Source organism: Bufo gargarizans, chromosome 2 (assembly GCF_014858855.1).
Source record: "Bufo gargarizans isolate SCDJY-AF-19 chromosome 2, ASM1485885v1, whole genome shotgun sequence".
Taxonomy (NCBI): domain Eukaryota; kingdom Metazoa; phylum Chordata; class Amphibia; order Anura; family Bufonidae; genus Bufo; species Bufo gargarizans.
In genome coordinates, this window is record NC_058081.1 from 662,197,498 (window position 1) to 662,222,918 (window position 25,421).

The following is a 25,421-nucleotide window of genomic DNA, read 5'->3' on the forward strand; positions in this document are numbered from 1 at the left end:
TCTCTCGTTACCGCTGTCCTGTTGTGGCTGGGAAAGTTATTTAGTGTCCGTCAAAGCACATTTTTTGTTCTGGGTTGAAATACAATTCCCAATTTAGCAATTTCATAATTTAGTCGTTTCTGCTATATCAGAGCTATTTGAAATCTATCCCTAAAAGGGTAGATCATATTGAAGGTGCACATAGGGTCATTCAGAATAACTTCACACACACGCTTCTGTGCATTTCCAAGTCTAATTCTGTCACTAAATCCATACCGGTCACCCAGCGCCTAAATACTAGGCCTCAAATTTATATCCCGCTGAATTTGAATACAATACATTGGGCCAAAAAATATATTTGTTGTTGTGGTGAACCATAACAATGAGAAAAACATCTAGTAAGGGACGCGGACGTGGACATGGTCGTGGTGGTGTTAGTGGACCCTCTGGTGCTGGGAGAGGACGTGGCCGTTCTGCCACATCCACACGTCCTAGTGTACCAACTACCTCAGGTCCCAGTAGCCGCCAGAATTTACAGCGATATATGGTGGGGCCCAATGCCGTTCTAAGGATGGTAAGGCCTGAGCAGGTACAGGCATTAGTCAATTGGGTGGCCGACAGTGGATCCAGCACGTTCACATTATCTCCCACCCAGTCTTCTGCAGAAAGCGCACAGATGGCGCCTGAAAACCAACCCCATCAGTCTGTCACATCACCCCCATGCATACCAGGGAAACTGTCTCAGCCTCAAGTTATGCAGCAGTCTCTTATGCTGTTTGAAGACTCCGCTGGCAGGGTTTCCCAAGGGCATCCACCTAGCCCTTCCCCAGCGGTGAAAGACATAGAATGCACTGACGCACAACCACTTATGTTTCCTGATGATGAGGACATGGGAATACCACCTCAGCATGTCTCTGATGATGACGAAACACAGGTGCCAACTGCTGCGTCTTTCTGCAGTGTGCAGACTGAACAGGAGGTCAGGGATCAAGACTGGGTGGAAGACGATGCAGGGGACGATGAGGTCCTAGACCCCACATGGAATGAAGGTCGTGCCACTGACTTTCACAGTTCGGAGGAAGAGGCAGTGGTGAGACCGAGCCAACAGCGTAGCAAAAGAGGGAGCAGTGGGCAAAAGCAGAACACCCGCCGCCAAGAGACTCCGCCTGCTACTGACCGCCGCCATCTGGGACCGAGCACCCCAAAGGCAGCTTCAAGGAGTTCCCTGGCATGGCACTTCTTCAAACAATGTGCTGACGACAAGACCCGAGTGGTTTGCACGCTGTGCCATCAGAGCCTGAAGCGAGGCATTAACGTTCTGAACCTGAGCACAACCTGCATGACCAGGCACCTGCATGCAAAGCATGAACTGCAGTGGAGTAAACACCTTAAAACCAAGGAAGTCACTCAGGCTCCCCCTGCTACCTCTTCTGCTGCTGCCGCCTCGGCCTATTCTGCTGCTGCCGCCTCGGCCTCTTCCTCCGCCTCTGGAGGAACGTTGGCACCTGCCGCCCAGCAAACAGGGGATGTACCACCAACACCACCACCACCACCTCCGTCACCAAGCGTCTCAACCATGTCACACGCCAGCGTTCAGCTCTCCATCTCACAAACATTTGATAGAAAGCGTAAATTCCCACCTAGCCACCCTCGATCCCTGGCCCTGAATGCCAGCATTTCTAAACTACTGGCCTATGAAATGCTGTCATTTAGGCTGGTGGACACAGACAGCTTCAAACAGCTCATGTCGCTTGCTGTCCCACAGTATGTTGTTCCCAGCCGGCACTACTTCTCCAAGAGAGCCGTGCCTTCCCTGCACAACCAAGTATCCGATAAAATCAAGTGTGCACTGCGCAACGCCATCTGTGGCAAGGTCCACCTAACCACAGATACGTGGACCAGTAAGCACGGCCAGGGACGCTATATCTCCCTAACTGCACACTGGGTAAATGTAGTGGCAGCTGGGCCGCAGGCGGAGAGCTGTTTGGCGCACGTCCTTCCGCCGCCAAGGATCGCAGGGCAACATTCTTTGCCTCCTGTTGCCACCTCCTCCTTCTCGGCTTCCTCCTCCTCTTCTTCCACCTGCTCATCCAGTCAGCCACACACCTTCACCACCAACTTCAGCACAGCCCGGGGTAAACGTCAGCAGGCCATTCTGAAACTCATATGTTTGGGGGACAGGCCCCACACCGCACAGGAGTTGTGGCGGGGTATAGAACAACAGACCGACGAGTGGTTGCTGCCGGTGAGCCTCAAGCCCGGCCTGGTGGTGTGTGATAATGGGCGAAATCTCGTTGCAGCTCTGGGACTAGCCAATTTGACGCACATCCCTTGCTTGGCGCATGTGCTGAATTTGGTGGTGCAGAAGTTCATTCACAACTACCCCGACATGTCAGAGCTGCTGCATAAAGTGCGGGCCGTCTGTTCGCGCTTCCGGCGTTCACATCCTGCTGCTGCTCGCCTGTCTGCGCTACAGCGTAACTTCGGCCTTCCCGCTCACCGCCTCATATGCGACGTGCCCACCAGGTGGAACTCCACCTTGCACATGCTGGACAGACTGTGCGAGCAGCAGCAGGCCATAGTGGAGTTTCAGCTGCAGCACGCACGGGTCAGTCGCACTACAGAACAGCACCACTTCACCACCAATGACTGGGCCTCCATGCGAGACCTGTGTGCCCTGTTGCGCTGTTTCGAGTACTCCACCAACATGGCCAGTGGCGATGACACCGTTATCAGCGTTACAATACCACTTCTATGTCTCCTTGAGAAAACACTTAGGGCGATGATGGAAGAGGAGGTGGCCCAGGAGGAGGAGGAGGAGGAGGAAGAGGGGTCATTTTTAGCACTTTCAGGCCAGTCTCTTCGAAGTGACTCAGAGGGAGGTTTTTGGCAACAGCAGAGGCCAGGTACAAATGTGGCCAGCCAGGGCCCACTACTGGAGGACGAGGAGGACGAGGATGAGGAGGAGGTGGAGGAGGATGAGGATGAAGCATGGTCACAGCGGGGTGGCACCCAACGCAGCTCGGGTCCATCACTGGTGCGTGGCTGGGGGGAAAGGCAGGACGATGACGATACGCCTCCCACAGAGGACAGCTTGTCCTTACCCCTGGGCAGCCTGGCACACATGAGCGACTACATGCTGCAGTGCCTGCGCAACGACAGCAGAGTTGCCCACATTTTAACCTGTGCGGACTACTGGGTTGCCACCCTGCTGGATCCACGCTACAAAGACAATGTGCCCACCTTACTTCCTGCACTGGAGCGTGATAGGAAGATGCGCGAGTACAAGCGCACGTTGGTAGACGCGCTACTGAGAGCATTCCCAAATGTCACAGGGGAACAAGTGGAAGCCCAAGGCCAAGGCAGAGGAGGAGCAAGAGGTCGCCAAGGCAGCTGTGTCACGGCCAGCTCCTCTGAGGGCAGGGTTAGCATGGCAGAGATGTGGAAAACTTTTGTCAACACGCCACAGCTAACTGCACCACCACCTGATACGCAACGTGTTAGCAGGAGGCAACATTTCACTAACATGGTGGAACAGTACGTGTGCACACCCCTCCACGTACTGACTGATGGTTCGGCCCCATTCAACTTCTGGGTCTCTAAATTGTCCACGTGGCCAGAGCTAGCCTTTTATGCCTTGGAGGTGCTGGCCTGCCCGGCAGCCAGCGTTTTGTCTGAACGTGTATTCAGCACGGCAGGGGGCGTCATTACAGACAAACGCAGCCGCCTGTCTACAGCCAATGTGGACAAGCTGACGTTCATAAAAATGAACCAGGCATGGATCCCACAGGACCTGTCCGTCCCTTGTCCAGATTAGACATTAACTACCTCCCCATAACCATATATTATTGGACTCCAGGGCACTTCCTCATTCAATCCTATTTTTATTTTCATTTTACCATTATATTGCGAGGCTACCCAAAGTTGAATGAACCTCTCCTCTGCCTGTGTGCTAGGCCTAAATATATGCCAATGGACTGTTGCAGTGGTGGCTGACGTGAAGCCTCATTCTCTGCTATGACATGCAGACTGATTCTCTGCTGACATGAAGCCAGATTGTCTGTTACGGGACCTCTCTGCTCTGCCTGTGTGCTAGGCCTAAATATATGCCAATGGACTGTTGCAGTGGTGGCTGACGTGAAGCCTGATTCTCTGCTATGACATGCAGACTGATTCTCTGCTGACATGAAGCCAGATTGTCTGTTACGGGACCTCTCTGCTCTGCCTGTGTGCTAGGCCTAAATATATGCCAATGGACTGTTGCAGTGGTGGGTGACGTGAAGCCTCATTCTCTGCTATGACATGCAGACTGATTCTCTGCTGACATGAAGACAGATTCTCTGTTACGGGACCTCCCTCCTCTGCCTGGGTGCTGGGCCTAAATATATGCCAATGGACTGTTGCAGTGGTGGCTGACATGAAGCCTGATTCTCTGCTATGACATGCAGACTATTTCTCTGCTGACATGAAGCCAGATTGTCTGTTACGGGACCTCTCTCCTCTGCCTGGGTGCTGGGCCTAAATTTATGACAATGGACTGTTGCAGTGGTGGCTGACGTGAAGCCTGATTCTCTGCTATGACATGCAGACTGATTCTCTGCTGACATGAAGCCAGATTGTCTGTTACGGGACCTCTCTGCTCTGCCTGTGTGCTAGGCCTAAATATATGCCAATGGACTGTTGCAGTGGTGGCTGACGTGAAGCCTCATTCTCTGCTATGACATGCAGACTGATTCTCTGCTGACATGAAGCCAGATTGTCTGTTACGGGACCTCTCTGCTCTGCCTGTGTGCTAGGCCTAAATATATGCCAATGGACTGTTGCAGTGGTGGGTGACGTGAAGCCTCATTCTCTGCTATGACATGCAGACTGATTCTCTGCTGACATGAAGACAGATTCTCTGTTACGGGACCTCCCTCCTCTGCCTGGGTGCTGGGCCTAAATATATGCCAATGGACTGTTGCAGTGGTGGCTGACATGAAGCCTGATTCTCTGCTATGACATGCAGACTAATTCTCTGCTGACATGAAGCCAGATTGTCTGTTACGGGACCTCTCTCCTCTGCCTGGGTGCTGGGCCTAAATTTATGACAATGGACTGTTGCAGTGGTGGCTGACGTGAAGCCTGATTCTCTGCTATGACATGCAGACTGATTCTCTGCTGACATGAAGCCAGATTGTCTGTTACGGGACCTCTCTGCTCTGCCTGTGTGCTAGGCCTAAATATATGCCAATGGACTGTTGCAGTGGTGGCTGACGTGAAGCCTCATTCTCTGCTATGACATGCAGACTGATTCTCTGCTGACATGAAGCCAGATTGTCTGTTACGGGACCTCTCTGCTCTGCCTGTGTGCTAGGCCTAAATATATGCCAATGGACTGTTGCAGTGGTGGGTGACGTGAAGCCTCATTCTCTGCTATGACATGCAGACTGATTCTCTGCTGACATGAAGCCAGATTCTCTGTTACGGGACCTCTCTCCTCTGCCTGTGTGTGTGCTGGGCCTAAATATATGCCAATGGACTGTTGCAGTGGTGGCTGACGTGAAGCCTGATTCTCTGCTATGACATGCAGACTGATTCTCTGCTGACATGAAGCCAGATTGTCTGTTACGGGACCTCTCTCCTCTGCCTGTGTGTGTGCTGGGCCTAAATATATGCCAATGGACTGTTGCAGTGGTGGCTGACGTGAAGCCTCATTCTCTGCTATGACATGCAGACTAATTCTCTGCTGACATGAAGACAGATTCTCTGTTACGGGACCTCTCTCCTCTGCCTGGGTGCCGGGGCCTAAATATCTGAGAATGGACTGTTCCAGTGGTGGGTGACGGGAAGCCAGATTCTCTGCTATGGAACCTCTCTCCAATTGATTTTGGTTAATTTTTATTTATTTAATTTTTATTTTAATTCATTTCCCTATCCACATTTGTTTGCAGGGGATTTACCTACATGTTGCTGCCTTTTGCAGCCCTCTAGCTCTTTCCTGGGCTGTTTTACAGCCTTTTTAGTGCCGAAAAGTTCGGGTCCCCATTGACTTCAATGGGGTTCGGGTTCGGGACGAAGTTCGGATCGGGTTCGGATCCCGAACCCGAACATTTCCGGGATGTTCGGCCGAACTTCTCGAACCCGAACATCCAGGTGTTCGCTCAACTCTAATTACTGCCTTTCAGCAGTCCCTTATTCACTGAAGGGGGGGGGGGACGGACTGCTGAAAGGGGTTAATAACTACTGTGTGTTGCATGGACAACTGTCTTAATGCATCGTTCTTTATGGTTACCACTAAAACTATTCTCTTGTTCATTTATGAATATTCTGATGTGTTCTCTGAGAGTGGTAATCAGGAGTTGCCTCCGTACCGGGAGTATGACTGACCCGTGAATCTTATTCCCGGAGCTAAATTGCCCAAATCTCAGTTGTATAGTCTTTCGGAACCCGAAAGAAAGGCCATGCGAGAGTATATCACTGAGAGTTTGGCAAAGGGACATATTAGACCATCCAGGTCCTCAGTGGCTGCTGGATTTTTCTTTGTAAAGAAAAGGATGGTACTCTGAGGCCATGTCTGGACTTCCGAGAGCTCAATCGTATTACCATCCATGATCCTTACTCTCTTTCTTTGATTCTGGAATTGTATAGTCAGATTGTCAGTGCCAAGGTGTTCTCTAAATTGGATCTGAGGGGGGGCATATAATTTGGTAAGGATCAAGGAGGGGATGAGTGGAAGACCGCATTAGATACCCCTGAGGGTCATTTTGAAAACCTGGTCATGCCCTATGGGTTAACCAATGCTCCTGTGTTTTTTTAACACATTGTCAATTACATTTTTCATCATCTGGTGGGGAGGTTTGTCGTTGTATACATTGATGACATACTATTTTTTTCTCCTAATATGGAGACTCATCAGGGTCATGTGAGACAAGTGTTACAGATCCTAAGAGGGAATAAGTTGTATGCTAAGATCAAAAAATGTGCATTTGCTGTACAGGCAGGGCAATTTCTGGGTTACCTGCTCTCATCCTCAGGTTTTCATATGGATCCCGATAAGCTCTGTGCAGTGTTGGACTGGGATCGACCCAAAAATCTGAAGGCGCTTATGCGGTTTTTGGGGTTTACAGACTACTACCGTAAATTAAACTTGATCTATTCAATGGTGGTTAAACCTTTAAGAGACATGACGAGGAAGGGTGCTGATATTTCTATCTGGTCTGATGCGGCATTACAGGCCTTTTCTGCTGTGATAAAATGCTTCGCTTCGGCCCCTATTCTGGTGAAACCGGACATGTCTCAGCCATTTATTGTTGAGGTTGATGCGTCCGAGGTAGGGGTAGGAGCAATCTTGTTGCAGGGTCCTTCACCCAGTAAATGGCGCCCATGTGCATTTTTCTTTAAAAAACTCTCGACTGCTGAATGGAATTATGATGTGGAGAATAGGGAATTAAATTGGCGTTCGAGGAATGGCGGCATTGGTTGGAAGGAGCAATTAATCCTATTACGGTAATTATGGATCACAAGAACCTTGCCTACCTGGAGTCGGCTAAGCGACTGAACCCAAGGCAGGCCAGATGGTCATTGTTTTTCACCAGATTTAACTTTGTCATCACTTACTGCCCTGGGGTTAAGAACGTCAAGGTGGATGCGTGGGGTGAGTCTAATGACCCTAGTCCCATTTTATCTGAAGGGGTAGTCATATCCTCTCTTTATCCTGATCTCGAGGCTAAGGTGTTAGAGGCGCAGGAGGATGCTCCGGACTCTTGTCCTCCGGATAAATTGTTTGTTCCCTCTGAATTACGTCACAAGGTGTTCGAGGAACATCACTGTATGGTGCTTGCTGGGCACCCTGGGAGCAGATCGAGTGTCAATCTCATCTATTACAGATTTTGGTGGCCGGGGTTGCGTAAGTGTGTTGAGGACTATGTGTCAGCCTGTGGTACCTGTGCACGTGCTAAGGTGACACATACTCGGCCTTCCGGATATCTGCTTCCATTGCCCATTCCATCCAGACGTTGGATCCATATTTCCATGGATTTTATCACAGATTTACCGAATTCTTCAGAAAAAAAAGTGATTCTGCTGGTTGTCGATCGTTTTAATAAAATGGCACACTTTATTGCATTACCTAGTCTACCCAGTGCTAAAACTCTTGCACAGGTGTTTGTCGACAACATTGTGAAACTACATGGAATTCCCTCTGATGTGGTGTCCGATATAGGGACTCAGTTTGTTTCCAGAATCTGGAAAGCGTTCTGTACTCGTCTGGGTGTACAATTGTCCTTCTCTTCCCTTTTCATCCTCAGTCGAACGGACAAACAGAGCGCACTAATCAGAATCTGGAGACTTACTTGAGATGTTTTGTTTCAGAGAATCAGGAAGAGTGGTCTTCATTTTTGTCATTAGCTGAGTTTGCTATAAATAACTGTAGACAGGAATCCACTGATAAGTCGCAGTTTTTTGGGGCATATGGGTTCCATCCACAGTTTGGTACATTTTCTGGTGCTCAAAATTCCAGCATTCCCGAAAAGGAACAATTTTCTTCTTCTTTGTCTTCTATTTGGCGGAAAATCCAAAATAACCTGAAAAAGATGGGCAACAGGTATAAGCGTGCGGCTGACAGGAAAAGTATGAGTGGTCCGGACCTGAGAGTGAGTGAATCTGTGTGGTTGTCAAGAAACATTAAACTTAAGGTACCTTCTTGGAAGTTGGGCCCAAGATTTATTGGTCCATATACAATCACTGCCATTGTTAACCCTGTAGCCTTCCGTCTTGAACTTCCTCAGACTTTGAAAATCCATAACGTATTTCCCATCCCATTTACCCATCACTCCTTGCTCTGGATAGCTTCATTTGGTCTTGGAAGAGCTGGAGTGTGGTTCTTGTTGAAGTCCTGTTCATCCATCATGCTCAGAAGTTAAGTGTTCCAATTGTTAATCTCATCTATTACAGATTTTGGTGGCCGGGGTTGCGTAAGTGTGTTGAGGACTATGTGTCAGCCTGTGGTACCTGTGCACGTGCTAAGGTGACACATACTCGGCCTTCCGGATCTCTGCTTCCATTGCCCATTCCATCCAGACGTTGGATCCATATTTCCATGGATTTTATCACAGATTTACTGAATTCTTCAGAAAAAAAAGTGATTCTGCTGGTTGTCGATCGTTTTAATAAAATGGCACACTTTATTGCATTACCTAGTCTACCCAGTGCTAAAACTCTTGCACAGGTGTTTGTCGACAACATTGTGAAACTACATGGAATTCCCTCTGATGTGGTGTCCGATATAGGGACTCAGTTTGTTTCCAGAATCTGGAAAGCGTTCTGTACTCGTCTGGGTGTACAATTGTCCTTCTCTTCGCCTTTTCATCCTCAGTCGAACGGACAAACAGAGCGCACTAATCAGAATCTGGAGACTTACTTGAGATGTTTTGTTTCAGAGAATCAGGAAGAGTGGTCTTCATTTTTGTCATTAGCTGAGTTTGCTATAAATAACTGTAGACAGGAATCCACTGATAAGTCGCAGTTTTTTGGGGCATATGGGTTCCATCCACAGTTTGGTACATTTTCTGGTTTTCAAAATTCCAGCATTCCCGAAAAGGAACAATTTTCTTCTTCTTTGTCTTCTATTTGGCGGAAAATCCAAAATAACCTGAAAAAGATGAACAACAGGTATAAGCGTGCGGCTGACAGGAAAAGTATGAGTGGTCCGGACCTGAGAGTGGGTGAATCTGTGTGGTTGTCAAGAAACATTAAACTTAAGGTACCTTCTTGGAAGTTGGGCCCAAGATTTATTGGTCCATATACAATCACTGCCATTGTTAACCCTGTAGCCTTCCGTCTTGAACTTCCTCAGACTTTGAAAATCCATAACGTATTTCCCATCCCATTTACCCATCACTCCTTGCTCTGGATAGCTTCATTTGGTCTTGGAAGAGCTGGAGTGTGGTTCTTGTTGAAGTCCTGTTCATCCATCATGCTCAGAAGTTAAGTGTTCCAATTGTTGTGTTTTGTATTCCCCCCATCCCCCTGTTTTTTTTACTAGGCCTCAGCGAGATGCTGGTTCCTTCACCAGGGAAGGAACAGGTTGTCTCTGCCCTGTTATTACCTTTAGGGGGCATCCAAGGGTTACCAGGGTTTTCCAGGTTCCTGTGTATTGGCATCTCTAACATCAAGAGGTGTCCATGCTGATAGAAGTTAGGGCCAGGAGCAGGGTGTTATAGGTGGTGACCCTTTTCCTTCCCTAGCAGTGAGGCCTAGTGTGCTTTCTCTTCATTCTTGTTGTCTTTTGGTGTTCTACCCTACTAGATCCGTGACACTTACTGATTCTACAGCATCCATGTTCGGGAGTTCAGAATCAACTATGCCTGTTCTGATCGCAGCTGTAAGAACTGCAAAGTCCATGGAGACTGTCTTTGTGAAACATCTACCGGTCCATGCATGCTGAACATGTGGTTAATGTACCAGAACTTGAATCTTCATTAAAGAATCATTTGCTGTTAATTTGACTCATTATTTCCATCATACAGTTGCACCTCAAGGTGCTGTCATCACAGCAACCGGGATCCTGCCTTGCACCATAAAACTTCGACATCAAGGGCACCTCGAACAACCAATCAGGCAGAACCAAGAACGAGAGCGTGCTCCAGGAAGGGAAGAACTGTTGTGTGCCATTCCCATCCTATTATATACCATGGCTGTGGAATGACAAATCTTGATTTTCATCCTCTTTTAGAGAACTGATTTCACTCAAATTCACATTTACCCGTGCTTTATTCCAAGAGACAGAAAGATGACTGCCATTCCCTTGCACTAAAGCTTGGATTTTTCCATAATGTGCTTAGTTTTTCATATAGTATGCGTGGCTTTAAAGGAGGTGGACAAAATCCTTCTTTGAAAATTGGCTGTCCTCTCATCGGTTGCTGGATGCACATAGAGGTGACTAGGAGCAGCACACTATATATGCAGGGTCTGCTCTCCTGAAAATAGATGCCCAATGGCATAGGTAGGTTTAGAGTAGGATCTGCCTGACTGAGACTACCTTCGAGTGGGTAGGCGGGCACAGATGTGTTTTGGTCAAAATATATTGGCTGAGAGTCTCGGATATTATATATCAGAATGAGGGCTTAGCCCACATGAAATGCTTGCATCTGTTGCATTCGTGCATTATTTTCTGTTTTCTGTGATCCCCCCCCCCCCCCCCCCATAAATGTAGCCATGGACATCTGTGTGATTTTTGGACACATTGTGGATGGCTTTATACATAGTTGTTAGTATTTCAACTGGGGAGCTGTATTATAAGGGTATTTTTAAGTACTGCTTGGTTTTGTCTCCTTTAATTATGTCCTCTTTTATACTAAGTTTAATACTCTGTGTAATAGTTTTAAATTTTTCCCTGTAATGTAGTGGGTTAGAGATAGTACTAATCTCCCATTGTGCTGATAAGAACACAATCCTGAGTGATCTCAGAGACATGCGTGATGCACACTGTAGGAGGGGCTGATGAGAATTACTGTGGTCTGCACTAGCAATTAAGTGGCACTCCATTGAAGACTTCATTCTGGGTAGGATGTAAGTATTCATTTTCCCCATCTCTTGTATACCCTGGGGTGTCGTCCATGTGCTATGAAATGGCGACCAGAGTACCACCCCATATTGCATAGTTAGGCTAGTTGTGTTTATTTACTTTTTATTATTCTGTATGTGATGTAAGTATATTCATTCTCAAATCTTTTCGAATTCATGTTACATTACAGGAATCATTGAAGGGATTTGCAGAAAGGAGAGGCAGAGGAGAAACCAGGCAGCAGAGTTGAGGATATATTGGAGGGGTGGAAGATGAGAGGCCACAGAGGAGGATGTTGCAGTAGTCCAGGTGGGAGATGACAAGGGCATGCACTAGCATTTTAGTTGTAATGACCGGCGTCACGCAAAGGGAGGGAAAAGGAAAGGCCCTGCCCAAGGGAGAGGGAAAGGTGGTGACCCCTGACTCACCTTGCGGCTGGCACCTGACTGCCCTAACGTCCCTAGACGGGTTCCTCACCCGTACGCCGATCACGTGCCTAAACCCTGGCTTTCCCTAAGATGAGCCCTAGGTAGTGAACGGGCCGGTGGGATCACTAGTCCGCCCCACTGACACTAAGAGGAAAACACCAGTTAGAGGACAGACAATACAGACAAACATATAATCCCAGGTGGGCGACCACAGCAGACCACAAAGGTCCAACAGGGATCCGGAGGGAAACGTTCTGGAACAACAACCAGGGAACGCAGCAACACAGCTCCAGTGGGTCAGTATAGAAGTCCAGGCAGGAAGCTCTATATCTGGCAACCAGAGAAGTGGGAGAGGGGAATATAAGGAGGTTGGGAGTGCTGGACAAGGAACAGCTGAGGAGAAGGAGCTACGGATCCCTGAGTGAGCCAAAAAGGGTTGCAAAGCAAACCCAGAAAGCTACCATAAAGAAACAGCCCTATCTTTCTACATAGAGCGCGCAGCCAACCGCTGCGACTTCCTGACCCTGGGTATAACGGAGTCAGGCGTGGTTCTTGACACCCTCGTGACATTAGTTAAATCAAGGTTGAGGAAGGAGGTAAGGGTTTGTGATGTATAGCTTGAAGGACAGGACAAAATCATATGGTATAATGCAGAGGCATCTATTTTGCTGTTACTGTAAGCATTGCAGATTTTCCACACACAGTTTCGCTGTGGAAAATCTGCGCATGAACAGTATCTTATAGATGTAAATGAAATAGATTATTTGTGAGACTTTTACAGCTAATTAAGCAAATGCATTATGGGTGATCAATGGAAGCTTTCCTCTAAACTCTCGCGATTCTTGCAAATTTCTTCATTCAGTAGATGAAATGAGTAGATCTGCACGTGTTGCGTCTAGACAACAATACTTAGGTGAAACAAGCATGTAATTTGTCAGAAATGTTTGCAGAGACAAATGATTGTTACCCACACACACATCAGGATCACATACTTAACAATCTGCCTATATTGCTGCCATTACTGCCAATATATTTACTATGCAAGGGCACTTGATTCATTGTGAGTTTCTTTCCTGCCTTCACTGATGTGATATATAATTTGAACAAAATAAATACAGTTCCCAAGAAGTTACCAAAAGTAGAACAACAAGGCGCTGTGTAAAAGAATTACACAATATGAAAGCCCCTATAATGAAAATGTCAGACGGAGGAGGGGGTGTGCTTCTCCACAGATGTCAATGTGCAGACGAGAAGTACTCAGACAGCTTAGCAATACAAACAAAATACATTTTCTTTTCAAAGTTCACTACTGCATAGAAAACAGCAGGGGTAAACTTTAGGGAATATCTAACCCAGATACAGATGTGAAGGATATATTCAGTTTCAAACTAATGTTTATGCCACATCCTTGCACTATCATAACCGTTTAAAAGGTTTTACACCAACAAGTAGTAATGTTGAATATAAGGATACCGTGGACTATTGGCAGCCCCCCAAGATTTGTATTAGAAGCCATAAGCCATAAATCACAACTTTTCAATTGAAGCCATAAGTGCCCTTCTAAGCACAGCATTATCCAGTTGCATGGGAAGTGATAACAGCCAAGTCTCTTCAGCTTTACAAAAATAGAGAGGCTTAGGTTACATGCACCGAGTTGGTAGCATATAATTGTACAGCTGTTTTGTGCTGTGACTTATTGCTTCGTTGAGGTCTCCATTAATGTCAGAATCTGCCAGCTATCTTATGTGTTTAGGAGCCTCCAGATGATCTTCTGAAAGATGATGTTGGGCGAAAGAAGGATCTGGAATGTTGTAATTTCAACATCTGGTCTTTTTGCTATCTGGGGAAACAAGCCGAAGTCAGAGATGTCTGGCACAGCTTACTCCTCTCTTTTCACTGATGACACTTTGACACTCAGCTGAGCCATGTAGAGAAGTAAGTAGGAATATCTGTCAGCCAAACCAAGTGTGCATGTGTAAGGAGAAGTCTGGAGAAACAGCTGTCAGCCGAGCCAAGTACACATGTATAGGGAGAAGTCTGGAGGAATAGCTGTCAGCCGAGCCAAGTACACATGTATAGGGAGAAGTCTGGAGGAATAGCTGTCAGCCGAGCCAAGTACACATGTATAGGGAGAAGTCTAGAGGAATAGCTGTCAGCCGAGCCAAGTACACATGTATAGGGAGAAGTCTGGAGGAATAGCTGTCAGCAAAGCCAAGTACACATGTATAGGGAGAAGTCTGGAGAAACAGCTGTCAGCCGAGCCAAGTACACATGTATAGGAGAAGTCTGGAGGAATAGCTGTCAGCCGAGCCAAGTACACATGTATAGGGAGAAGTCTGGAGGAATAGCTGTCAGCCAAGCCAAGTACACATGTATAGGGAGAAGTCTGGAGGAATAGCTGTCAGCCAAGCCAAGTACACATGTATAGGGAGAAGTCTGGAGGAATAGCTGTCAGCCAAGCCAAGTACACATGTATAGGGAGAAGTCTGGAGGAATAGTTGTCAGCAAAGCCAAGTACACATGTATAGGGAGAAGTCTGGAGGAATAGCTGTCAGCCAAGCCAAGTACACATGTATAGGGAGAAGTCTGGAGGAATAGCTGTCAGCCAAGCCAAGTGCACATGTATAGGGAGAAGTCTGGAGGAATAGCTGTCAGCCAAGCAAAGTGCATATATGTATGAAGACGTTGAGAGGAATAACTATTGGCTGGGCCAAGTGCACATGTGTATGACAGAGTTGGGAGGAACAGTTGTTGGCTGAGCCAAACACAGACATCCTAGTTAAATGATTCCTGGAATCCACAGCATTTTGTTTTATCACTTAAATGTGATGAGGCTGATATTATAATGTTCACTGCGCATATTACAAATAAATTGATGTTTTCTGCAGCAGTAGTGTACAGAATGCCATTTATCGGAAGCACTGTCCAATCACTTTGGATGTGCATTGAATGTCTTTCACTGTGTTAATGGGGATTGCAGTGACCGCAGAGCGCTGCCCCGTATCACCTACATAATAATCTCCATAGCAATATCATATAATACATATTTAAAAAATACTTTGCTTGAAAAATACTTTAGCTAGGGCCATGAAGCTAGTGCAAAACAAGAGTAAGACTAATTTCATACGATCGTTTGATGCCAGGGAAACACACTCTGTCTGATGGCCGCATTTCCCAGAACGAATGTTGCTCCTCTGACACGAATTCACAAAATCATAATAATCCTGCCTGATCGAGGTCCTACTGTACTGTATTTACAGCATTCCGTGAGTGCAGTACTATAGACATACAGTAGACTTGCGGCCAGGCGGGAACTATCATAAATCATTATTAAAGATTGAATTTCATCCGAATTTCTGGAAAAATTTGATTTTCACCAAAGCCGAATTTCCTCATGCTTCGCTTTCCTAAAATGGCTGCTGCACGTGTTAGGACATGGAGCAAAGAACTCTGGGAACGAGGGATCACCCACAATGCCATGCATGCGGCCAGTCAACAGCCAGCCAGCCCCTGTGATGTCACAGCCCTATAAATAGCCTTAGCCATCTTGGATTCTGTGCTTAGCCATCTTGTGAATGTGCTTAGTGCAGGGAGAGACGTCAGCAGGCGCTAGGGACAGTGCTAGAAAAGACTTCATTGTGCTGATAAACAGAATTACAAGTTCAGGGAAAGATAAATCAAGGTGTAGGGAAAGGATAGAGAGGCATCATCCACACTATAAAAGGAGAACAGGGTGCAAAAGGAGAGTGTGCAGCCTGGGTAATAGGATCCATTCTATTACACCTTGCTGCACTAATTGGGAATTCAAATTGCAGTTATACCGCTGCTTTTAAGTTGTTTGCACTATATGATACATCAGCAAAACTTCTTGTGATTGGGGTGCAAGTTCTGTGTGGTACAGCCATTTACAGTAAAGATACATATGTCCTATTTGCCATTCTGCATTGATTTGACATTGTTTTACATTTTTATGGGGGGAAAAATGGAAAAAATATATGCCATAATTGCTGTTCAGCAGTGAAGTTACATTGTACTACAGCCATTTACGGGGTGTATTGAAGGGAAATAAACCTACTTCCTATTATCCGTTCTGCAGTGAATTGTGATTGTATACATTGCTGCAACAGATGTGACTCATTAGTACTGATATATGATAAGAAATTGTTGTTTATTATAATGCATATGTACCCAGTGTCCCACTAGGATGGTATCTTTCTTTGCTGCTACCTTCTTTTTAGCTACAACATCTATTATATTTGTATTACTGTGATTTCAATAAAATATATTTTTGTATTGCTACTTTGTTAGCTCCAATTTTTTGTAGGTTTTGTGTTTTGATGTAGGAGCTGGTAATCTTATATTTTTTCAAGTGTCGGCCTACTGAATTTGCCGCCAATATGCTTTGTATATACTAACTTTAGTTCTGGCATGTGGGCCAGTTTTGGTCTTGCGTTTATATCGGCCTGGAAAGTAGCGGTGCAGGGGTTCACAGAGGTAGCAGGCAGTCAGCGCGGAGTACAAATTTTTTGTTAGGCTGCCGGAGGAGGTGAACATGGCCATTTGCCAAATTTGTGGGCAGAAGGTTGAATGTGAGCAATGAGATTCACAGTGGCTCTGCTCCCCGGGTGCCCAGCAAGGACAGTATTATGATGCTCCTTAAAAACTTTTGTCGTAAAGCGAGAGGCACAAACAACCTCCCAGGAGGACAAAGATCAGGAGCCTCTGCCTGGGCTGCCTGAACCTCTGCCTCCAAATCAGGGTAAAGAGCAGAAACGACCACCCCTTCGGCCAAAATGGGACCTGGGTCTTCAAAGTTCCCCCCTCTCGGAAAACAGCGTGACAGGGCATCGGCCTTCACATTTTTAACCCCAGGGCGGAACGTGACAACAAAATTAAACCTGGAAAAGAATAAAGACCATCTGGCTTGTCTCGGGTTTAGACACTTGGCTGACTGCAAGTAGGCCAGACCGCACCCACACCCACCTCAGAAGCATCCACCTCAACAATGAAAGGTAGAGAGACATCAGGTTGTACCAAGATGGGAGCGGAAGCAAAACTCTTTTTGATACTAGAAAAGGTCTTATGCGCATCTACCGACCAGGAGGAAAAATCTACCCCCTTTTTAGTTATATCAGTAAGTGGCTTAACAACAGAGGAATAATTCAAAATAAACTTCCTGTAATAATTGGCAAAACCCAAAAAGCGCATCAGCGCCTTCTGATTCTCAGGAAGCTCCCAATCAAGCACAGCGCAGACCTTCTCAGGGTCCATGCGAAAACCAGAAGCGGAGAGAAGAAAACCCAGAAATTGAATTTCTGGAACCGTAAACACACATTTTTCCAGTTTAGCGTACAATTTATTCTCCCGCAGAATGAGCAGCAAGACCTGACGTAGGTGGTCCCTATGAGTTTTGAAATCAGGAGAAAAAGATACACTAGTACAAATTTCCCCATTACATGATAAAAAATGCTGTTCACAAAATGTTGGAAGACGGCTGAAGCATTCATCAAACCAAAGGGAATAACCAAATTCTCAAAATGGCCCTCAGGAGTATTGAAGGCCGTCTTCCATTCATCCCCTTCCCTGACCCTGACCAGGTTGTATGCCCCTCTCAAATCTAACTTAGAAAAAACTTTACCCCCAACAATCTGGTTAAACAGGTCCGGGATCAGAGGAAGCGGATATGGGTCACGAACTGTGATACAGTTCAGCTCCCTGAAATCCAGACATGGTCTTAAAGAACCATCTTTTTTTTAACAAAAAAAAAACTGCGCCAACAGGTGACTTTGAGGGTCGGATGTGTCCCTTTCTTAGGCTCTCAGAGATATAGGTACGCATAGCGACCCTTTTAGGTTGGGAGAGATTGTATAAACGAGATTTAGGGAGCTTGGCACCTGGGATAAGAATAATAGGGCAATCGTACTCCCAATGAGGGGGCAGCTGCTGGACACCTCTTTCTGAAAACACATCCGAAAATTCAGAGAGAAAAGATGGTACAGTCTTGGTGGAGACCTCTGAAAGAGACGCAGAGAGGCAATTCTCTGCGCAAAAGTCACTCCAACCATTTATTTGCCTTGCTTGCCAATCAATGGTGGGGTTATGTTTAGTGAGCCAGGGTAGCCCTAACACTAGAGGAGTAGGTAATCCGCTTAGGACGAAACATGACACATCCTCAACATGAGCATCACCCACAGTCAAACGGATATTGTGAACTATGCCCTTTAACGATTTTTGAGAAAGTGGAGCGGAATCGATAGCAAAACAGGTATATCCTTTCCCAAAGTGCATACCTGGAAACCATGTGTTATAGCAAATTGACTATCAATGAGATTGACAGCTGCTCCACTATCTACAAAAATCTCACAAACAATGTTCTTGCTCTCTAGCGCCACCCTGGCAAGTAGGACAAAAGGGAACTACAAGCAAATGGAAAACCTTCAATTTCCGCATCAACCTTGCCAATAGTAATAGATGGAATGTTTTTAGAGGATTTTTTTCTTTTAGTTTCTTTTATACCCTCAAAAAACTCCCTGAATCTCCTAGAGGGGCAAACATTTGCCAAATTATTTATACCTCCACAACAGAAACAAACCCTCATCGGAGAGCTGAATCTTCTATTATTAGAGGCAAGTAAACCCAGCTGCATGGGCTCCTCCTCAGAGGGGATTGAGAGAGTCTGAGACCCCTGCTGCACTGAATGAGACAGCCCCAATGTCCTTAGACTGAATATGGCAGGAAGGAGTGATCTCTCCTCTCTCTCTAAGACGCCTAAGACATGGCAAACTCCAAGGAGGCAGGTCTCTTGTGAAAGGCAAATGCATCTTTCAATCCCTCCGAAAGACCATGGCAAAATTGACTTCGGAGTGCAGCATCATTCCAACCAGAATCAGCTGCCCATCTCTGAAATTCTGAACAGTATATCTCTGCGGACTGTTTACCCTGGCATAAAAGACGCAGTCTAGATTCAGCCAGAGCAATACGGTCCGGATCATCATATATCTGACCCAGGGCTACAAAAAATTAATCCACGGATCGGAGGGGCCGTGCCCCCACCGGTAGTCAAAAGGCCCAAGACTGAGCGTTATCCCTGAGCAGCGAGATGATCATCCCCACCCTCTGCTCCTCATCAGCATAGGAATGGGGAAGTAGGCGAAAATTGAGTTTGCAAGCCTCTCTAAAACGAAAAAAAATTCTCACTACCCCCAGAGAACGTATCCGGAAACGAGATCTTAGGCTCAGTACAAACTCCATGAACGCAAGCAGAACCGGTCACCTGAAACTGAGAGACAGTTTAACGGAGATCTGCTACCTCCAGTGAAAGACCCTGCACGCGGTTAATCAAGGCTGAAACCGGATCCATGCTTAAGACGGTTTTGGCGGTTTATAATGTCACGGATGGTGTTGCAAAAAACTAGAAGTCACAAATATAGATCCGACTGACTTGATCCCAAACTAAGGAACAAATGGGTGAGCCCTATAAAAGCCCTAGAGCTCTCCCTGACTGCTCAGCCCATGCAAAGATCTTTATGATAGGAAGATGCATGTCCTCGTACTTAGACTGTGTGACACCTGAAAACCCTACAATAGTGAGGAGACACGGCCACCAGCTCCCTGCACTTAATACGGAGGGAGTCAGGGTCACCTAGAATCAAGCCAACAGGAAAACACAAATAAAGGAAGAGACTTATCTGAGGAACCAGCAGTTACAGCATCTAGCAGTGAGCACAATCCAGGAAGTTGTATAAACCGCAAAGTGATTCAGTATGGGAGGGGATATAAAGGGATGCAATCAGTGCAACTAGATGACAGCTGAGAGAGGGAAACGAGATGACAAAACGAAACCAAAACAAAAGAACCTCAAGCAAGAGGTACTGAAGAATGTCTGTCAAAGCTTCTCAGAGATCTGGCGGTGACACCCCCTCATCATTCTGTCGTCTCCCCATGCTACTGCTACCTCAAAACTAGGTCACTGGTCCACTCTTTGGTCTCCTCATGCTGCTGAATATTTGAATATTGCCCCTGCCGCTCATCACTGGTCACTGGGACATTCTGTGGTCGCTCATCACTGCCGCTCATCACTGGTCACTGGACCATTCTGTGGTCACCTCATGCTGCTGCCACCTCAACACTATGTCACTGGGCCACTCTGTGGTCTCCTCATGCTGCTGCCACCTCACCATTCTGTTGTCTCCTTATGCTGCTACCTCAACACTATGTCACTGGGCCACTCTGTGGTCTCCTCATGCTTCTGAATATTCATATACTGCCGCTGCCGCTCATCACTGGTCACTGGGCCATTCTGTGGTCACCTAATGCTTCTGCTACATCACCACTCTGTGGTATCCTCATGCTGCTGCCACATCACCACTCTGTGGTCTCTTCATGCTGCTGCCACATCAACACTATGTCACTGGGCCACTCTGTGGTCTCCTCATGCTGCTGCTACCTTAACACTTTGTCACTGGGCCACTCTGTAGTCTCTTTATGCTGCTGCTACCTTAACACTATGTCATTGGGCCACTCTGTGGTCTCCTCATGCTGCTGCCAAGTTACCACTCTGTGGTCTCCTCAGGCTGCTTCCACCTCACCACTCTGTGATCTACTGAGGCTGCTGCCACCTCAACACTATGTCACTGGTAGTGTTGATTGCAAATATTCAAATTGCAAATTTTTATCGTAAATATTGGCACTTCGAGAATTCGTGAATATCTAAAATATAGTGCTATATCTTCGTAATCGCAATATTCTAGACTTTTTTTTCATCCGTACCCATGATCCCTCACTGCTTCTTGCTGGTGGGCCAATGAGAAAGCTGCTATATCTTTGACTTTAGGAGTAATGTTGATGACAAATTTTCGTATTGTGAATTTTTATCGCAAATTTCCTGATTGCCGATTTTTGCATTCAAGAAAATAATGACTGGAGATCACAAATTCGCGAATTCGCTAATATATGACAAATATTTGGGCGAATATTCGCTAAATATCGCAAATTCGAATATTATCCCTGCGGCTTATCACTGGTCACTGGGCCATTCTGTGGTCACCTCATGCTGCTGCTACCTCACCACTCTGTGGTCTCTTCATGCTACTGCCACCTCACCACTATGTGGTCTTCTCATGCTGCTGCTACCTCACCATTCTGTTGTCTCCTCATGCTGCTGCTACCTCAACACTATGTCACTGGGCCACTCTGTGGTCTCCTCATGCTGCTGCCACCTCACCATTCTGTTGTCTCCTCATGCTGCTGCTACCTCAACACTATGTCACTGAGCCACTCTGTTTTCTCCTCATGCTGTTGCCACCTCAACACTATGTCACTGGGCCACTCTTTCTTCTATTCATGCTGTTACTACCTCAGCACTATGTCACTGAGCCACTCTATGGTCTCCACATGCTGCTGCCACCTCAACATGGTCCCTATTGTGCATCAGAACTGGCTTATGATTTGGTAGCCAAAAGCAGGAGTGGGCACTGGGTATAAAACACAGAAGACATGCATATATTCCATTCATGTGTCATCTCTGTTTTGGATCCACTCCTGTTTTTTGGGCTTTAGCAATATTGATGGATTACTGACCAAATGCTGAACGAGTGAAGGCAGGTGCTCAACAGACACGATCCGTTTTTTGGGGGTTATTGTTCTGATGGATCATAGAAAGGGCAAAATAATCAGTGACGTCAACACAAACTTACTGCTGACACCCTCTCCACTCTGTCAGGAGGGCTCTACTTGTATAAGCGTTTGATAGAACAGGTTCTGTAGACATCTATGTGGAATCAGCTGACGACGGTGTAAAAGGAGTGCACTCTTTCACGCTATAGTAGGATCTTGGACCTCTGCATAGTTCTTTATACGTAGCGCTAACATTGACCTGTAAGACTTAGTTCACACTTGAGTTATTTGGTCAGTTTTGGCCACATAACTGCACAAATAAGTGAAATGTGCAGTGATTCTAAGAGTGACGCCTGTCATCTGCGTGTCATACTGACTCACCATATTGTTTCACTACCACAGCAGACTCCCTATGCGTGTTACTGCACGGTACAGTGTTCTACACCACTATACAGGCTCTCTGCAGCCAGGAAATAGCTGCTTTTAAACTCAATTCACCACTAAGAAATTCAGATCGAATCAAATCTTTTCGGAAAATTCGGTGAACTGACCAAATCGAATTCTTGAAAAATATGCTCATCTATAATCATTATGATGCTGGGAGTTTTAGTCAGAGGAGCAGCGTTTGTTCTTGGAAATTTGGCCATCACACCCAGCATGTTTCCTGAATTTAAGATGCTTGCATTAAAGTTGTCTACTTATAGTTTTGCACATAGCATTTTTTTTTTAGTAAAGCACATGTACAGGTTTTGGTGCAGCTTTTTGCACCAAATCCGGAATTGGAAGTAGAGGCGAAAAGTCCTTAATTTTTTATTTTATTTTTTGAATCTGCTCTGACATCAAAATCTGCAGTATTATATATTTTTTTTAAATGTGTGTTTGAAGCAACTCTAAAATAAGCATTTTCAAGTTGGTTGTGCATGTTAAGGTTACATCGGTGACTATAATCCAACCATAGTTAGAAAAAGACACAATATCAAAATACCCTCCCCTTAAAAAAAATAAATAAAATGGTGCTGGATTTTCCTTCCCAAGAAAACAAGGCATTGGTGTTTTTTCCCCCTCCATATGTAGTACTTCTATTTTTTAGGCCTATTTCCGGCTCATTTTTGATTGATAAAAATGTAACTCTTCTAGAGAGGGTAGCCCTGCATATGTTCTTGCCTCCCTCATCACAGTTGGAAAAGGATGGAACATACAGAACCCTTCTGTGCCCCGTAAGAAGCTCATGGTCAGCCATTCCTTCCTCATGGTTCTATGAATGAGAGACTTTTACAATATAATAAATGCCTTCCTTTGTTAAACCATTGATTTTAGAGCATGCCATTGTAGTCTTAATGAAGGACACATATTAGTAATTGAGGCCTACCTTGGCAGGAATGACCTTGGCAGACTCTTATTCTTGTGTTTAGCTGACATAGCCTTTTCATACGAGGTCATTGCAATCAGATCATCCCACTCTGCTCGCGGTAAGAGGCCATATTGTTGTCGTACACGGCTTAAGCTGCGAAGTGCAATATAGTTGTTTAGTGTGTTTTATGCTTCAAGGGAAGGACAATGACTGTAACTGCCCTGAAAAATTAAGATTTTTGCTTTGGGAACCTAAATTGTATGAGAATTATAAAGGCTGTATAATATATCATCGAAAATTAATACCAATCAGCAACAATAAAGTGTGTTAGCAGAAAAGTAAAACTTTAGATATAAGTGTATAGGTGGCTTTTAGCAGTGCATCTCAAAGAGACCCCCCACCACCACCGGTTCGTGGTGAGGTGCAGCTGGGCAGACAGTTTTGCTATCAGTCATTGGCCCAGATTTACTACAGATCTACTACTACTTAGACTGACAACTGTGAGGAACTCAGTGAAAATACATTTTTACATCTACCAATGATACTAATAGTTACTGTATAATTTCACGCAGATGTGAAAGTAGCCTTATACAAAAAAAAAAAACTTATTGAGAAATCTGGGGGTTGCGCTTTGCATTCATCGTTGCCTGGGATTGTTTGAGGCACTCATGGGATGGGGGGCTCAAACTGAGTTTTGCTATGGGCCCTATGAGATCTGTGCATGCCCCTACATAATATAGCCACGTAGATAAGTATGTAAACTCAGCAAAGTGAATAACTAATGACAATGTCAGCAGCTTCTGATACAGAAAGCAGAAGAAGTTCTCTGACTGCCACGAGTAATAGATTTAATCCTGAAAGACAGCTTATCAATGTCCATGCACTGTACTAGCTTGAGAAATGAAGGGTCATGCAGTTTTTTTTGTGCCAGGTAGAAAAATTTGGAAATTACATATCTCCAATGTTATAGTTACATAATTGAATCAAGTACCTTTCCTGGATGTCCGCCCAAGTTCGGCTTGATTTTATGGATGTCATTGTCAAATTTCTGCAATAAAACAAAAAAATTAGTACAGTTTCTTTTCATGAAAAAAACAAAACAAAAAAAACTGGCCTTAGCCTAAGCCTAACTATATTTCCAATTGATCTCCTTTAAAGGGGTATTCCAATGTTATCAAGCAATCACATAGAATGAACACTTAGAATGAAGGGGCCTCAGCCCTGCTGTAGCTCTTTGCTGTAGTTACTTTTAACTCCCTGCACAGCGCCCCCTGGCTGCCCATTCTACACCGGCTGAACACCGCGTATGCTCGAGCGCAATGCTCGAGTCTCCTCCCCGCACGTTTGTTGGCTGCTATGCAGCCAATAAACGTGCGCGGAGGTACCGGCACTCACTGTAATGCCAGTACAGTGATTGGCTGGCCGGAACACGTCATCGGGGTGCTATATAGCACCTGATGACACGTGTTTGGCTCAGTTTTAGTCAGGGAGAGCTGTGCTGAAGAAGAGACAGATAGTGTAGGGAGTGAAATAGTAATATTTTAGTGAAAAAACTTGTCCTTTTAAGGACTATTGTTGTATCTGGCAGCAATATAATTATTAGCACAACCTGCACTAAATTACGTGGAATTGTTAGCACCGCTTCTGATAGTGACACAACCTCTGCCACATCTTTTATTTTACATTTGTGCAGCCTAAATATCTGTGACATTAAGCGCAATTGTTTGGCCCCTGGTGACAGCGACATTAAAAGTGCTACATCTCCTGTATAACGTTTGCACATCATAAATATCAGTGACATTAATACAGTGTCATTTTTTATTAGCCACTTGTAGCAGCGACATTACTTGCGCTATACCTCTTGTATAACGTTTGCACATTCTAAAATTATTTGTGGTCCTGGCTACGGCGGGAACAGAGTGGACGAACTAAGTTGGGGGAGGGGTGACTTGACTGTCAACTATCAATGGCTGAGGTGTGCCGGAAGCCATGGCCGTGTGCGAGCTAAATGAGGGGCAAGCCTGATGGTGAGAGAGGTGAAGAAAGGGGAAGGGTGGGAGGGGTAGAGCGCGGCGTCCATGATGGGAGAGCGAGGCGGTGCTATATAGGCCTCCTTCGCCCCTCCCACAAACACAGGCTGAGCTTCAGCCTTACTACTTGTGGTCCTGGCTACGGCGGGAACAGAGTGGACGAACTAAGTTGGGGGAGGGGTGACTTGACTGTCAACTATCAATGGCTGAGGTGTGCCGGAAGCCATGGCCGTGTGCGAGCTAAATGAGGGGCAAAAATCAATCGGGTAGGAAAGATTAATGCAGAACTCATAGAGCTAAGCTGGTGAAGGCCTTGGCCATCTCAGCCTGCGGGTTCGGAACATAGTGCATGAAACAGGAAGATGCCACCTGCCCATTTTCTGGATGACGTGCGCTGGGACCGCATGGCTTGACGCTGCGGATGCCGCCCCTATGCTGAATGGATGTCCCAAAATGGCCTTGGGGTCGAACCC

At 45.9% G+C, this 25,421-nt stretch overlaps 1 protein-coding gene across 4 annotated transcripts in view; it reads right to left on the reverse strand.

The window, feature by feature from the left end:
* Positions 1 to 25,421, reverse strand: part of LOC122926925 — a 125,153-nt gene that overhangs the window by 77,917 nt on the left and 21,815 nt on the right. For all 4 annotated transcript variants that reach the window (XM_044278443.1, XM_044278444.1, XM_044278445.1 and 1 more), the window contains exons 2-3: positions 23,910 to 23,966; positions 22,937 to 23,071 (exon numbers count right to left, since the gene is read on the reverse strand). In XM_044278443.1, the coding sequence (XP_044134378.1) occupies positions 22,937 to 23,071; positions 23,910 to 23,956 (182 nt within the window). In that variant the 5' untranslated portion in view covers positions 23,957 to 23,966. The remainder of the gene's footprint in view (positions 1 to 22,936; positions 23,072 to 23,909; positions 23,967 to 25,421) is intronic.